The 14,452-nt window shown below is 40.0% G+C and overlaps 1 protein-coding gene across 14 annotated transcripts in view; it reads right to left on the reverse strand.

Moving 5' to 3' along the window:
- The window catches only part of celf4 (CUGBP, Elav-like family member 4), a 1,199,286-nt gene that overhangs the window by 318,994 nt on the left and 865,840 nt on the right, over nucleotides 1–14,452 (reverse strand). For all 14 annotated transcript variants that reach the window (XR_011960940.1, XR_011960939.1, XM_072573094.1 and 11 more), the window contains exon 5: nucleotides 5,331–5,410. Coding sequence is in view for 12 of the 14 variants with exons in the window: in XM_072573094.1 (XP_072429195.1) it covers nucleotides 5,331–5,410 (80 nt within the window). In the remaining 2 variants the exon portion in view is untranslated. The remainder of the gene's footprint in view (nucleotides 1–5,330; nucleotides 5,411–14,452) is intronic.

Raw genomic sequence — 14,452 nt, forward strand, 5'->3', positions numbered from 1 at the left:
AAGGAGAATCTCACTAGTGAGGCCCATTTCCATGCATTAACAATCCAGTACAACCAATTTTCACTTCCTTTATTTGCAATCTGCTGTTCTCCCAAGTGATAGAGAAAAACTAGACAGTGAAATTTCCCAACATTACATTCTGAGCAAGTATCTGGCAGTTTCAGCTCGCTGCTCACTCCCCTGGACTTCAATCATGTCCAGCAGTCTCCAACATCTCAGGGCACACTCCATGGACAGCAACCTCCTGCCAGCTCCTGCCACTGGACTTGACCCAACCTCAGCACATCAACATGATACATCTCTGGTCACTTAGGATGGGGACTGTGCTGTGGAGTACTGCAATGGCCCTGCATTGCATAAGGGATAGGTACATGGATTGGAGCAGCATGTATCTCAGAGTCTTTTGCTTGCTCTCAGAGATCATTCACTCTGCATCAAATTAGATGTTCACAGTAACCTTGTTTTGCCTTGGCTCTTTATGCATGACCATACCAGTCAGGATTTATAGGCTCACAGTATTTCTGTCCTGCCTTGCCTCTTTGGGTAGACACAAAGCCAAGTAGCCTGTCATGTCTGCCAGCAATAATCAGTCAAGGGGTGTCATGCTACCAGAAGCCAACAAGGTATATCAATCTCTCACCTCCACCAAGTGTAAGAAGCTTACACAGGAAACACATTTGCTTCAACTAAATGGCCATGTTTGAAAGTCTAAATGGAGTAATTCTCAGTAAAGGCAAGGGGACTGTCATCAGTGAGGGGTACAGGCAGAGTAAGTTTGATATCAGTCTAGGGGCTGGGACACAGTCAACTAGCTGCTTGGAGCAGTCAGGGTCAGAAGCTCCAGATCATTACTTTCTGAAGAGTGGATCACAGTCAGTCCTGATTGATGAAATATATTACATGAAGGGAAGAATAGGGTTCAAAGATGGTGCGTAGCTGATTCTTGTAGCTCAGTTGATGAGAGAGGTAATGATGAAGAGTGCGAGCATATTTACAAATGTGAGTTTCTACATCTTAACATTATTTTCTTTATGATTTTATGGGTGTCATTGGCGAAGCCAATTCTTACTGTCCATTCCTAATCGCTCAGAAAGCAATTCAGAGTCAACAGCATTGGTGTAGGTCTGTAGGCCAGACCTGGTGAAGAAGGCTCATCTCCTTCCTGAAAGGACATTAGTGAACCAGATGGGTCTTTCTGACAATCAGCAATGGTATCATGGTCACCTTTGGGCTAGCTTTTTAATGGTATTCAAGGGGGTTTGAGCCCATGCCCCAGAACATTACTGTGGGTTTTACATTTCTATTCCAGTGACATTATCACTGTGCCACTGCTACCCCTTAATTTCACCCAGGCCACATGAAGTATCACCATGCCACCCAAATGCCTTCAGAGGCCTTTCTTTATTTTGTTTCTTCCCATTGTGAATACCATGAAGAGCTATTCCTGGCTGGCAATGATTAACTTAGTGCATCGCTCCGTTATAAATATGACACCAGAGGCAGACATCCCAGAGAGTCCTGGTAGTGGTGAGTACATCTGCAAGTTTATTTTAGCACAAGAATAGTGACATTGAGATGTGATGTGATGAGGTGAGCAGTGGAGAATTGTGGGAAATAACCTGCTAGAGCACATAGAGAGAAACCATCCATGAATCTGCCCAAAATTGATTTTCAACCGATCTTTGGTAAAATTCACCCCCATGAATCTACTGATCCTTAAAGTGTGTTTTGATTCTGCAACATGATCAGGATACCATCTAGAAATTGCTGTTGGTTATCCAATCTTCCTCTACAGGGTGTGCTTTTTGGAGTCCTCCCTCAGCAATCACTGGTCTTCACGATGACTTCCACCCTTTAAAATTTACACTTTGCTGAATTAGGTATAACTGGGTTTTGATGGAATTATAAATTCATGATAACTGCTAATCATCCTCACCTACTCTGATGAAGAAATATTGAATGCACTTAATGTCCAATTTGATATAAAATTTCATATCTTTTTCAAAAAAATTACAAATGTATTTTATCTCTAGTTTAGCTTTTACCTAAGTCTAATCATGTATTGCTATTTGAAGTTTTAAATGATAAGTGATAATGATCATGCTTTTATGTTTTCAGTTGCTGCCTATGAGAATATTTCAATGTGATTGGCTGCTTACTCTGCTTACTAACTCTACCTCGATTTGTTAAGAGTGAAAAAATGCATAACATGTGAGTCTGAAATAGATAAAGGAATAGGTTGGTGCTGTAATTTTCATATTCCTGGAAAGTACGTAAGATTGTGTTTCATGAGAAACAAAGTGAGGAGAATAATTATTCTTAGGTGTTGACAGCTAAAGCTAAACTAACAAGGAGCCATGGACAAATGAGGCCTAGTGGGAGAGCAACTGGACAGATACTTAAATCAACAACTATACTACAAAGCTATGGCAGACTTTTCATTTATCTTTGTTTAATTAAGATGCCTGTTGAAATAGATACGTTAATTAGTGTGTGGAAGTAGAATAGAAGTTACTGTGGTGAATCAATCCATGGTTCAACATTTTGATAGCAAATAAGAACACTGGACTGAATACTATTTATGAGCAGCTTGTTAACAGGTTAAATGAGCAGCCTTAGACATAAACATCTGATCATGAACAAATATAACTAATGGAACATCTTGTGAGTTAGTCTGAAGGCTAGAGATGGAATGGTTCTTGGGAGAATAGAATTGATCAGGAAGAACAGCTTGGAATGAAATGAGGAAGGAATGATGTAAGGCTTTAATTAATTGAACACAGAAGATACATCTGAAGACTCAAGAAGCTAACAGCAGGTGAATAACATTAAAGTTCTCAAAGCCACGGTTTCAACAAAGATTTAAATGTTTTAAAGATATTTGGAAATAAAGTAAGTCTTTAGGGTGCAAAATGGCCTTGGTATTATCTAGGTCCCCCAAAGAGAACGTTTACAAAATAAGAGCTTTTGAGAGATCTCAGTGCGATATACGGTAGAGAGATACTTCTAAGGGGAGCTCCATGCTCACACCCTTGATTAGTTTGTGAAATTATTAGGGCATAAGACTCCGAAAAGAAAAGTGGAATAAGTAGAAAAAATGTATGTCAGACATCCTGCCTGATCTCGGCTGATGTTCACTACTTGTCATATATTTTGCTGTATCAATTATATATCCTGTCTTGAACTTAGATTAAACTCAACATATCCATCCTGTTGGTTGCAGCTGATCCTGATTGAAAAGAGTAAAATAACCACAAATGCCTGGAAATCCCCTTGACTGGGCACAAGATTTAAACTCCATTAAGAATGGGAAAGTTCATACCATAGAGATTGCTCGATCTTTGTGGGGAGCTTGTCTTGAGAATAAACTTGAGCATTATTATTCGCTTTTGACCACAACATCGAAGCCCAAAACTTATTTCATAGGGTTACAAACTGTTTCCATGGTAGAACTGTTTTCTGTAAGATCCAAATTTTTGTTTATATTCTATTCCACTTTCCTTCAAATTCAATTCATTTAAGACAATTTCCCTCAATTTGAATATATTGGAAACATTCATATCAATAATGCTGTGTGGTCCATTTTTTCTTAGCCCAACAGAATGCCAATCTTATTATTTTCTGTAACAGCTTTACCATCCACCTGGTTAAATTTAATGTTTCATTTGAAACCTGACACTTATGTCAACTCAATGAAACTGTACTGGTGCTCCAGTCAAGATTCCATGCTGAGGTCTTTGGATGGGATTTAAATTAGAACCTTATAACACAGAGTTAAGAGTTAGCAATTATGGAGTGTATTTTTCATACTTGCAAAAAGATTCCTCCTAAATTTCACCTTACAGTCTGCAGTATGCATAATTGTGATTTTGATATAAATTCTGTTTGATTGGAAAACCCAACTGATGTATAATATTATATCATGAGATTTAATAAATAATCTTAATTTATAACATGACTTTTAAGCTTCAAAAAACCTTTTCCATAAATACTTATACACTGAGTATAAAATGCTAATGTTAGTGGAAGTGGTTGCCATTTTGAAATGTGAGAACAAGGTTTGTTTGTTGATCACCACAGCCTCCTCTGTGTGGGTGTTCTTACAGACCCTTGGATCTTCTTGGAAATATGGCCATATCATTTGATTGATCCTGACTTATAAATCAAGTTTATTTCTGAGCATGTGTTTCTGAGCTGAAAAATTGAAGCTGACCACTGTACGAGTATTACTCTAATAAAGTATTTATTAGCTGTAAGGTTATACACTGAGTATATACCTTAATTTGCATTTTGCTGTATATCAACAGGATTCCACTTACATGTTGACTTATACACCAGGATCAAGTTCACTGGCCAGCTTATAGTTATTTACTTATTACTTTGAATTCTTTTCATGCTCTTCTTCTGTTACTTCACTAATTTTTATTTCAGATTTTCTATCATGCTCATTTTGCAAGACTAACATAGGTTGCCACAGAATTCAAATTCATTTTCACTCTCATATCATAAGTGTAAAATGTCAGCAATTTTCATAAGTGACAAACTCAATATTGAGTTGCCTAGGGCCAGGCCAAGAAAAGCCTGAAATACTCAATGTGAACTTTACAAACTAAAAGTAAAAGTAGTTTTGAATGCATATACTGTGCATGATGACATAACTAATACTCATATATAATGCTTCTAAAAATGTTTCCCATTATCAAATCCATTTACTTACCAAAAATAGAGTATTTCAGCTTGAGTAGAATTTGACAAATGTACTTTGTAAACTTATTCACTCGTCTTCTGTTACCAAAATCCTTTGTAACTGAATTATATGATTAGAATTAATGCGAATTACAGTGAATGGTTAAACCTTTATCACATTTCCTCATCTCCACTGACTACTTAAGAGAGCAGTAACAAGTATACGTCATTATTATAAAGAGGAAGTTGTAGTGGCTCAAACGTGATCCTGGTATAATACTCATGCATTTTACAGAACTCCATCCCGCAGCAGATGCCCCCACTGCCCAATCATGGCATTGATGAAATAAGGCACCGTGATTCAAGAATCACAAGAGCTACCATAAGGAAATTTCAACTCTTGTTTCAATCAGACAAGGCCACAAAACAAAAAGGTGCAATATCATTTTCCAAAATGTTGTGCTGATAGCAATGAAAATGCGCAGATAATTTTGATTGAATAAAGGTGAAAAATCATAATTTTCCTGATGACATGTCATTATCAGTACTGTAGACTCTATTTTCTGTATTACCTTTAAATTGCTTTGGGTCTTGGCAAATTAAATAAGAATTTAAAACAATTCAGTTTCTGTGCTTGTACTTACTGGCATCGTCTGGCTACCGTGTAAGGCGTTGATGGCTGCCTGGGCTTCTGCATGTGCGGAAAATTTCACAAATGCACATCCTGTGGGGGAGAAAGAAAGGGACAGGCTGCTGAACTGTAAAGACTGTAGCTTCATGCGATATACTGGAGACCCTTAACTCAACACAAGCACCACTCTTTAAAAAGCTGTTGGATTATGAGAGTTTTACAGTCATCTATAACCAGTAATAAATAAATATAATAACCAGTAGTTAGTAAATTTATTGACCAATGTGTAATTAAGCTAATTACTTTAGATATGTTGTATCTAAAGTAATTAGCGCTCTGAGAAAATATTTCATCAGTCCAGTCCAGTTCTGCTTTGCTGAGGTGCACGTAGTTTTCAATAACCACATAAATCCTCAGATTAAATTTGAATATTTAGCACATCATCTGATATATTCAGACTAAAACTTTAGGTTAAATTCTGTATTCTTTTCTGTTTTAAGTATCAATATGCATTATCTTTCCTGAGGAAAATGAATAGCAATTTCATTAATCAGTAAAATGTTCAAAAACTTAATGTGTTGATGATCACATCTTCAACTTTGAACTTGGATTGTAGTGTTACCATTCATCATAATTAACTGTAGACAACAGTTTGACAATAGGAGTCTGAGCTCTTTTTAAATTTTAGATCTTCTTTACTGCTATGTTTGAACACCACTGATTCTAATGCACAATGTTAGATTCATAGTGATTTGTTGGATGGGATAAGGCTTTGATTTGAGTGTTCCGAGTCCATGTGGAATACCATACTTTGTGAGCTGGTTCTTCATCTGGCTTCACCACTGCACTGTCAATCAAGCCAACATCGTTAATTGTCAGCATTTCATTTCACCAGCCATTGCTATGCCAATCCGAAATGATAAGTTGACATCTATATTGGGCAGACTTGTGTGATCATTCCCTGTTGACGTCATTACAGTTCCCCCAAAATAAATCTTAAAAATAATTTATAAAACACTGGTGTGCAAGCAAATATTCCCAAGGCATGATCCCAACCTTCCAGAAACTTATCTGAATAAATAAATAGTCTCCTGACAAATTATGCTATCATTTGACAGTTGCTCAAACTTGCTAACAAACTCAAGGGATTGAGAGAGGTTTCAGACACAGTTTGTGAAGCTCTGACTGTCAATAAATTTGCTTCAGCTCAGGAAGTAGTCTTTAGCTGGACTTTTTGATATGCAAGTATTTGTGCTTGAGCTTCTTGAGGCCATGCGGTATATTAACTACATGCAAGAAATGTGAATGATATGTTGGTGAAAGATACTGAGAAAAAGGGAGGGAAAAATGAATTAATGTGTGGGGACAGTGAATAAGGACATGATTGGGTTCAGACATGAATTCCTGTATAACTGAATAATTAAATGCCACCCACTATCTGTATTCACATATAAATTAAAAAAAAAATGTTTTTCATGAGTGGCAAGGAGGAATAGAAACTAATGTTGGAAGCTTTGTTGAGAAAGCTGATGTTTCAGAGGACAATTTCATGTAGCTAATGTTTTTGATAGCTATTAATTGCAGCTTTTGTCCAACATACGAAAACTGTCTTTTTAAATTTACAATATAAAGAAAAAGTTTCTAAAGCACAACCATCGAAAACTTGTCTTACCCTTAGTCATTAGTATATCTTCTGACAGTTTATATTGAGGTGTCAGATCCACTTCACTTTCTGCACAGTGAATATGTCATTTCAAAGATCCATCAAAATGACTAATAAGGTCTTCAATTATCCTAACCCATTCACATTAGAATTATTAAAAGCACCTCATTATGACATCAAGCTCCATTAACATCCCTGAGCCTTTTGTGATGCCATCAAGATATTTTTGCACGGTCAATTGGAAACACAGAAGAAACATTAACTGAACAGAGCATAGTGTGGTCAATAAGTTTTACAAATCTTTATAAATGTCTTCTTAAATTAATATGCAGCAGACGACTCATGCAAGTGACTAACTGGGCTATTATAGGACACCTATGTTTATTTGTGTCAGGTCAGTTACTGATACCTTTTGCACGTATGTATAAACACAGGAGTAAGAGGAAGCTGCAGTTCAATAACAGGCATTAGATAAACAGGTGACTCAGTGACTGTCGGCTAAGCAGCAGAAACACAACATTATCCGATCCTTTGCAACTGCAGGTGCCTCCTGTTTCTTTGTTATTTCTCCATTTGATTTTGTAGCAATTCTCTGAGGTAAGGAATATAATTTTCAGAAATTTACCCCACCCCAGCTACCCTCAACACAGTGCAAGGATGATGTGAGCATTCCAAGATCAGGCAAGAAGGGTCAAGGTGTTTATTTCCACATCCAGCTAGGCTGACCTCATGGATCAGAATATTACAATTCAGTTAATAAGGCAGTGAAGGGCAGAGCTGCAACATAGATTTATGCACTTAGAAACTTCTTTTTTCCAAAGACATACATTACAAACGGGCAACTCCAAACCTGAATATAGAGCAAAATACTGTGGATGCTGGCAATCAGAAAAAAATCCATAAAATACAGGATAAATTCAATAGACTTAGTAGCAACTGCAGTGAAACACGCATTTTTAATCTGATCTCATTAGATTCATTAATACTGGAAATAATTTTTAAGGTATTAATTTTACTTAGGAAATTGCATTGTTGGAGACACCAAGGGTTTGAGGCCCAAATTTTAGTTTTCTAAATCGGTGTGTCCCTTTATAGAAGAATGGGAGTTATGAGACCTTGCTGTAGCAAATGGGACAGGGCATCAGCCTGCTTTAATGTTGAGAATTTCTTTCAGGTAAATGCGTAATTGGTCTGAGGGAGAAAGAGAGCAGGATGCTCAAATTCATAGGCAAAACTGAGGACTGCAGATGCTGGAAATCAGAGTGTAGATTAGAGTGGTGCTGGAAAAGCACAGCAGGTCAAGCAGCATCCATGGAGCAGGAAAATCGATATTTCGGGCAAAAGCCCTTCATCAGGAATGAAGGTAGGGAGCCTCAGGGGTAGAGAGATTCATAGTGATCATCCTCCAAGACGGACTTGGGGACCGGCAGCAATGAAAATTGGCCGAGCAGAGGCTGATAGATAAGTTCGGTACCCATAGGGATGGCCTCAACCGGGACCTTGGGTTCATGTCACACTACAGGTGACCCCATTGCACTACACACACGCACACACCCCTACAGACACACACACCCACACTCATTCTCACAGACACTCACAACCCCCCCACGCACCCACATGCACACATACACATATAATTTTGTGGGGTGAATTTGTACTTGCAGAGTTACATTGTACTTTGCTCACAAACTGCATGAATCCATGTAAGATTCTGTTAATTCACGATTAGAATCAGTCTAAACATTATGGCACAGACAGCAGCACACAGAGGTGTTAATACCCAATACATTATCTGGGCTGACACCAATTGTTAAAGTTTACTTGAGAATGTAACTTGTTAAAAAAGTTTTGCGAGTTACATATGAAAGAAGAGAAACTAACATGGTCATTCTAACAGATGAGAGACTGAACAAACAATCAAGGTATTTTTCAATGTATAATTTCAGTTACTCACACTGTAAACTTTTGCAATAAATTCGGTGTCGTACAATCGTGTACTCCACAACCACCTGATGAAGGAGCAGCGCTCCAAAAGCTAGTGCTTCCAATTAAACCTGTTGGAGTATAACCTGGTGTTGTGTGAGTTTTAACAATTTACAGAGAGATATTGATAGGTTAAATAAGTTGACAAGAAGTTAGCAAACAGAGTATAGTGCTGGTAAATACGAAGTTGTTCATTTTGGAAGGGAGAACAAAGGAACAGAATATTATTTAAATGGAGAAAAGCTGCAGAAAACTGCAACACAAAGGGATTTGGGGGTACTTGTACATGAAACACAGAAAGCTAGCACACAAGTGCAGCAAGTAATCAGGAAGGCTAATAAGGCTGGCCCTTACTTCAAGGAGTTAGAGGAAAAGAGTAAGGAAATCTTACTGCAGCTGTTAAGGTGCTGGTGAAACCACATCCAGAATACGATGAACAGTTTTGGTCCTTTTATTTTAAGAAAAAAGTATTGTTTCATTGGAGGCAGTTCAGAGAAGGTTTGTTATGATTATGTCAATATGGAAGGAATGTCTTACGAGCAAAGGCTGAACAGGTTGGCACTCTACCCTCTGCTGCTTAGAGATGTGAACTCATTGAAGGATTCTTAAGGGACTTGGACAGGATAAATGCTGAGTGGATATTTCCTGTCATGGGGAAGCCTCGGACCAGGGGCATAATCTCAGATTAAAGAGGCACCTAGTTAAGACTGAGGGGATTTCTTCTCTCAGACAGTTGAGTGTCTTTGGAACTCATTGCCATGGAGAACTGTGGGGCACAGTCCTTGTGTAGTTTAGATAGATACTTTCTTGATCAGTAGGTGAATCGAGGGTGTTGGAGAAAGGACAGGAACGTTGACATGAGGAATGTCAAATCATGATCTTCGTGAATGACAGAGCAGGTTCGAGGGATCAATCAGCCTACTCTTACTCCCATTTCTATGGTCTTAGGACCCTGATGTAGGACTTCCATGCTCTCACAAATGCTCTAGCCTGGGCAGTGGTAAGATATATGTAGGCAGTGCACAGCAGCCTAAGCAACTGGAAAAGTTCAGATGGTCAACAAGGTGCTTCTCAAAATGATACATTATTATTCATATCATTCTACTGCTCCACACAAAATGAATCCAAAGCGCTAGAAGGCAAACAGAACTAAGCAGACACAACAACAACTCAATAGGTGCCTGCATATATTCTAATTCTATAGAGAGATATAATGGGATAGTCTTGTCCCAAGATGTCATGGAGATGTCATGGAGCAAGGCCAACTGTCAACTGTTACTTCCTTCTTATTTTGGTAGCACTAAGAGAAGCATTCATCTAATTAGTAAGAGATCCTCATCACACATTCAGTTGGAGGAAAGAAAATATCAAAAAGCTGCAGACAAAATACTAATATTTTATGAATAAATTATGACCGTTTGTATTTCCATTATTGTTCTGGGGTTTCCCTTGGGATTTAAGCTTGGTCCTGATTATTTTTCATCTACTTGCTGTCCCTCTGGGAAATCATCTGAAAATATGTTTGTTTCTTCATGTACATTGACACCTCCACTTAACAGACTGTTTGCCAGACATTCAGTGCTGGATGAACAGAAATATCATCCAATTAAATACTGGGAATACTAAATCCATAGTCTTCTGTTTCAGTTGCTAACTCTGTGTTGTGGACACTAACTCCATCTGTCTGATTTGAAGGTGCCGGTGTTGGCCTGGGGTGGTCAAAGTTTAAAATCACACAATACTAGGTTATAGTTCAATCGGCTTCTCACCATATAGTCACACCACAACGAAGAACACTTAATTGCAAAGAAAAAACACCAAAGAACTGCAGATCTTGGAAATCTGAAACAAAATCAGAAATTGTTGGAAAATCTCAGCAGGTAAGTCAGTATTTGTAGAAAGAAGGCAGAGTTAACATGTCAGGATCATTCTTCAGAACACTCACTCCAATTTTGTTGAATTACCTGAATGTGTCCAGCTTTAGCTTATAGAATCAGAGAATTATTACAGTACAAAAGGAGGCCATTCAGCCCATCATGATTGCATCCGCTCTCCAACAGGTATTATGACTTAGTACCATTTGTCTGCCTTTTCCTCACTCTTCTATGTTGCTTTTACTCAAATAATCACCTGATGCCTCCATGAATGCTGCAGTTGACTTTCTCGCACTACATTTCCAGGCAATGCATTCCAGACCCTGACTGCTCAGGTTGTATTTCCTTCACATGCAAATCACTTTTGATTTGTGTCCTTTCAATTTCAATCCTTTCATGAACAGGAATAGTTTCTCCTTGTCTACTTTATCCAGGTCTCTCAAAATTTTCAAAATTTCTGTCAGATCACCTCTTAGACTTCTTGACTCTAAGGAGAACAGTTCTGTCTCTCTAATTCAATGTCACAACTGAAGGTGCTCCTGCCTGAAACCATTCTTGGAAATCTCTGTGCACTCTCTCCAGTACATTGACATCTTTCCTGTGATGTAACATACAGTTCACATCAAGCAACTTTCTGATACAAATTCAACATTACCTTCTTGCTCTTGTGCTTTGTGCCAGTATCGATAAAGCCAAGGACACTGTCTACTTTATTAACGGCCATTGCCACCTGCCCTGCCACATTCAATGACCTGTACACATATACACCCAGATCCATCTGCTCCTGAACTCCACCGTAAGTATTGTATCCTTATGTGATATTGTATCTCAAAATGCATAACCCTACACTCTCTCACATTAGGCACTATTTGCCAAATATTTGCCCATTACACTAAATTGTCTATGTCCATTTGGAGTTCTACAGTCTCACAACACCAGAGACCCGGGTTCAATTCCTGCCTCTGGCAACTGTCTGTGTGGAGTTTGCACATTCTCCCCGTGTCTGCATGGGTTTCCTCCGGGTGCTCCGGTTTCTTCCCACAGTCCAAAGATGTGCAGGCCAGGTGAACTGGCTATGCTAAACCATATGTTATATATGAATATAGTGTTAGGTGCATTAGTCAGAGGGAAATGGGTCTGGGTGTGTTACTCTTTGGAGGGTCGGTGTAGCCGAAGGGCCTGTTTCCATGCTGTAGGGAATCTAATCTAATCTAATCAATGATGAGGACTGATGAAGACAGAGTGGTGGATGTGATCTATGTGGACTTTAGTAAGGCATTTGACATGGTTCCTCATAGTAGACTGGTTAGCAAGGTGAGATCACATGGAAATCAGGGAGAACTAGCCATTTGGATACAGAACTGTCTCAAAAGTAGAAGTAGGTGGTGGTGGAGGGTTGTTTTTCAGACTGGAGGCCTGTGACCAGTGGAGTGCCACAAGGATTGGTGCTGGGTCCACTGCTTTTCATCATTTATATAAACGATTTGGATGTGAATGCAGGAGGTATAGTTAGTAAGTTTGCAGGTGACACCAGAATTGAGTGAGTAGTGGACAGCGAAGGAGGTTACCTCAGATTACAATGGGACCTTAATCAGATGGTAAAAACAATGACTGCAGATGCTGGAAACCAAGTACTGGATTAGTGGTGCTGGAAGAGCACAGCAGTTCAGGCAGCATCCAACGAGCAGCGAAATCGACATTTCGGGCAAAAGCCCTTCATCAGAAATAAAGGCAGTGAGCCTGAAGCGAGGATCAATTAAGCTAGAGGAGGGTGGGGGTGGGGAGAGAGTAGCATAGAGTACAATGGGTGAGGGGGGGAAGAGGTGAAGGTGATAGGTCAAGGAGGAGAGGCTGGAGTGGATAGGTGGAAAAAGAGATAGGCAGGTCGGACAAGTCCGGACAAGTCAAGGAGACAGTGCTGAGCTGGAAGTTTGAAACTAGGATGAGGTGGGGGAAGGGGAAATGAGGAAGTTGTTGAAGTCCACATTGATGCCCTGGGGTTGAAGTGTTCCGAGGCGGAAGATGAGGCGTTCTTCCTCCAGGCGTCTGGTGGCGAGGGAGCGGCGGTGAAGGAGGCCCAGGACCTCCATGTCCTCGGCAGAGTGGGAGGGGGAGTTGAAATGTTGGGCCACGGGGCAGTTTGGTTGATTGGTGCGGGTGTCTTGGAGATGTTCCCTAAAGTGCTCTGCTAGGAGGTGCGTAGAGGAGACCACATCGGGAGCAATGGATACAATAAATGATATTAGTGGATGTGCAGGTAAAACTTTGATGGATGTGGAAGGGTCCTTTAGGGCATTGGATAGAGGTGAGGGAGGAGGTGTGGGCACAGGTTTTACAGTTCCTGACTTGACTTCTTGACTTGTCCGGACTTGTCCGACCTGCCTATCTCCTTTTCCACCTATCTACTCCAGCCTCTCCTCCTTGACCTATCACCTTCATCTCCTCCCCCACTCACCCATTGTACTCTATGCTACTCTCTCCCCACCCCCACCCTCCTCTAGCTTATCTCTCCACACTTCACGCTCACTGCCTTTATTCCTGATGAAGGGCTTTTGCCCGAAACGTCGATTTCGCTGCTCGTTGGATGCTGCCTGAACTGCTGTGCCCTTGATCAGATGGACCAATGGACTGAGGAGTGGGCAGATGGAGTTTAATTTAGATAAGTGTGAGGTGCTACATTTTGGAAAAGCAAATCAGAGCAGGACTTATACACTTAATGGTAAGTTCCTGGGGAGTGTTGCTGAACAATGATACCTTGGAGTGCAGGTTCATAGCTCCTTGAAAGTGGAGTCGCAGGTAGATAGGATAGTGAAGAAGGCATTTAGAATGCTTTCCTTTATTGGCCAGAATATTGAGTATAGGAGTTGGGAGGTCATGTTGCGGCTGTACAGGACATCAGTTCAGCCACTTTTGGATTATTGTGTGCAATTCTGGTCTCCCTCCTAGCCTAAAACTTGAAAGGATTCAGAAAAGATTGATAAGAATGTTGCCAGGGTTGAAGGGTTTGAGCTATAGGGAGAGATTGAATAGGCTGGGGCTGTTTTCCCTGGAGAGTTGGAGAGTGAGGGGTGACCTTATCGAGGTTTATAAAATCACGAGGGGCATGGATGGGATAAATAGACCAGGTTTTTTCTCTGGGGTGGGGGAGTCTAGAACTGAGGGCAGAGGTTTAGGGTGAGAGGGGAAAGATTTAAAAGGGACCTAAGGGGCAACTTTTTCATGCAGAAGGATGAGTGTATGGAATGAGCTGCGAGAGGAAGTGGTGGAGGCTGGTACAATTACAGCATTTAACAGGCATCTGGATGGGTATATGAATAGAAAGGGTTTGGAGGGATATGGGCCGGGTGCTGGCAGGTGGGACTAGATTGGTTTAGGATACCTGGTCGTCATGGACGAGTTCGATCAAAGAGTCGGTTTCCATGGTGTACATCTCTATGAATCTATGGTTAAGCCAATTTTGTAATACTACATTCAATTCTGGCCTCCTTGCTATAGGAAGAATGTTGTGAAACTCTAAAGGGTTCAGAAAAGGTTTACAAGGATGTTGCCAGAGTTGGAGGGTTGGAGCAATAGGGAGAGGTTGAATAGGCTGGGGATGTTTTCCCTGGAGCGTCA

The sequence above is a fragment of the Chiloscyllium punctatum genome, chromosome 1 (genome assembly GCF_047496795.1).
Source record: "Chiloscyllium punctatum isolate Juve2018m chromosome 1, sChiPun1.3, whole genome shotgun sequence".
Lineage (NCBI taxonomy): Eukaryota > Metazoa > Chordata > Chondrichthyes > Orectolobiformes > Hemiscylliidae > Chiloscyllium > Chiloscyllium punctatum.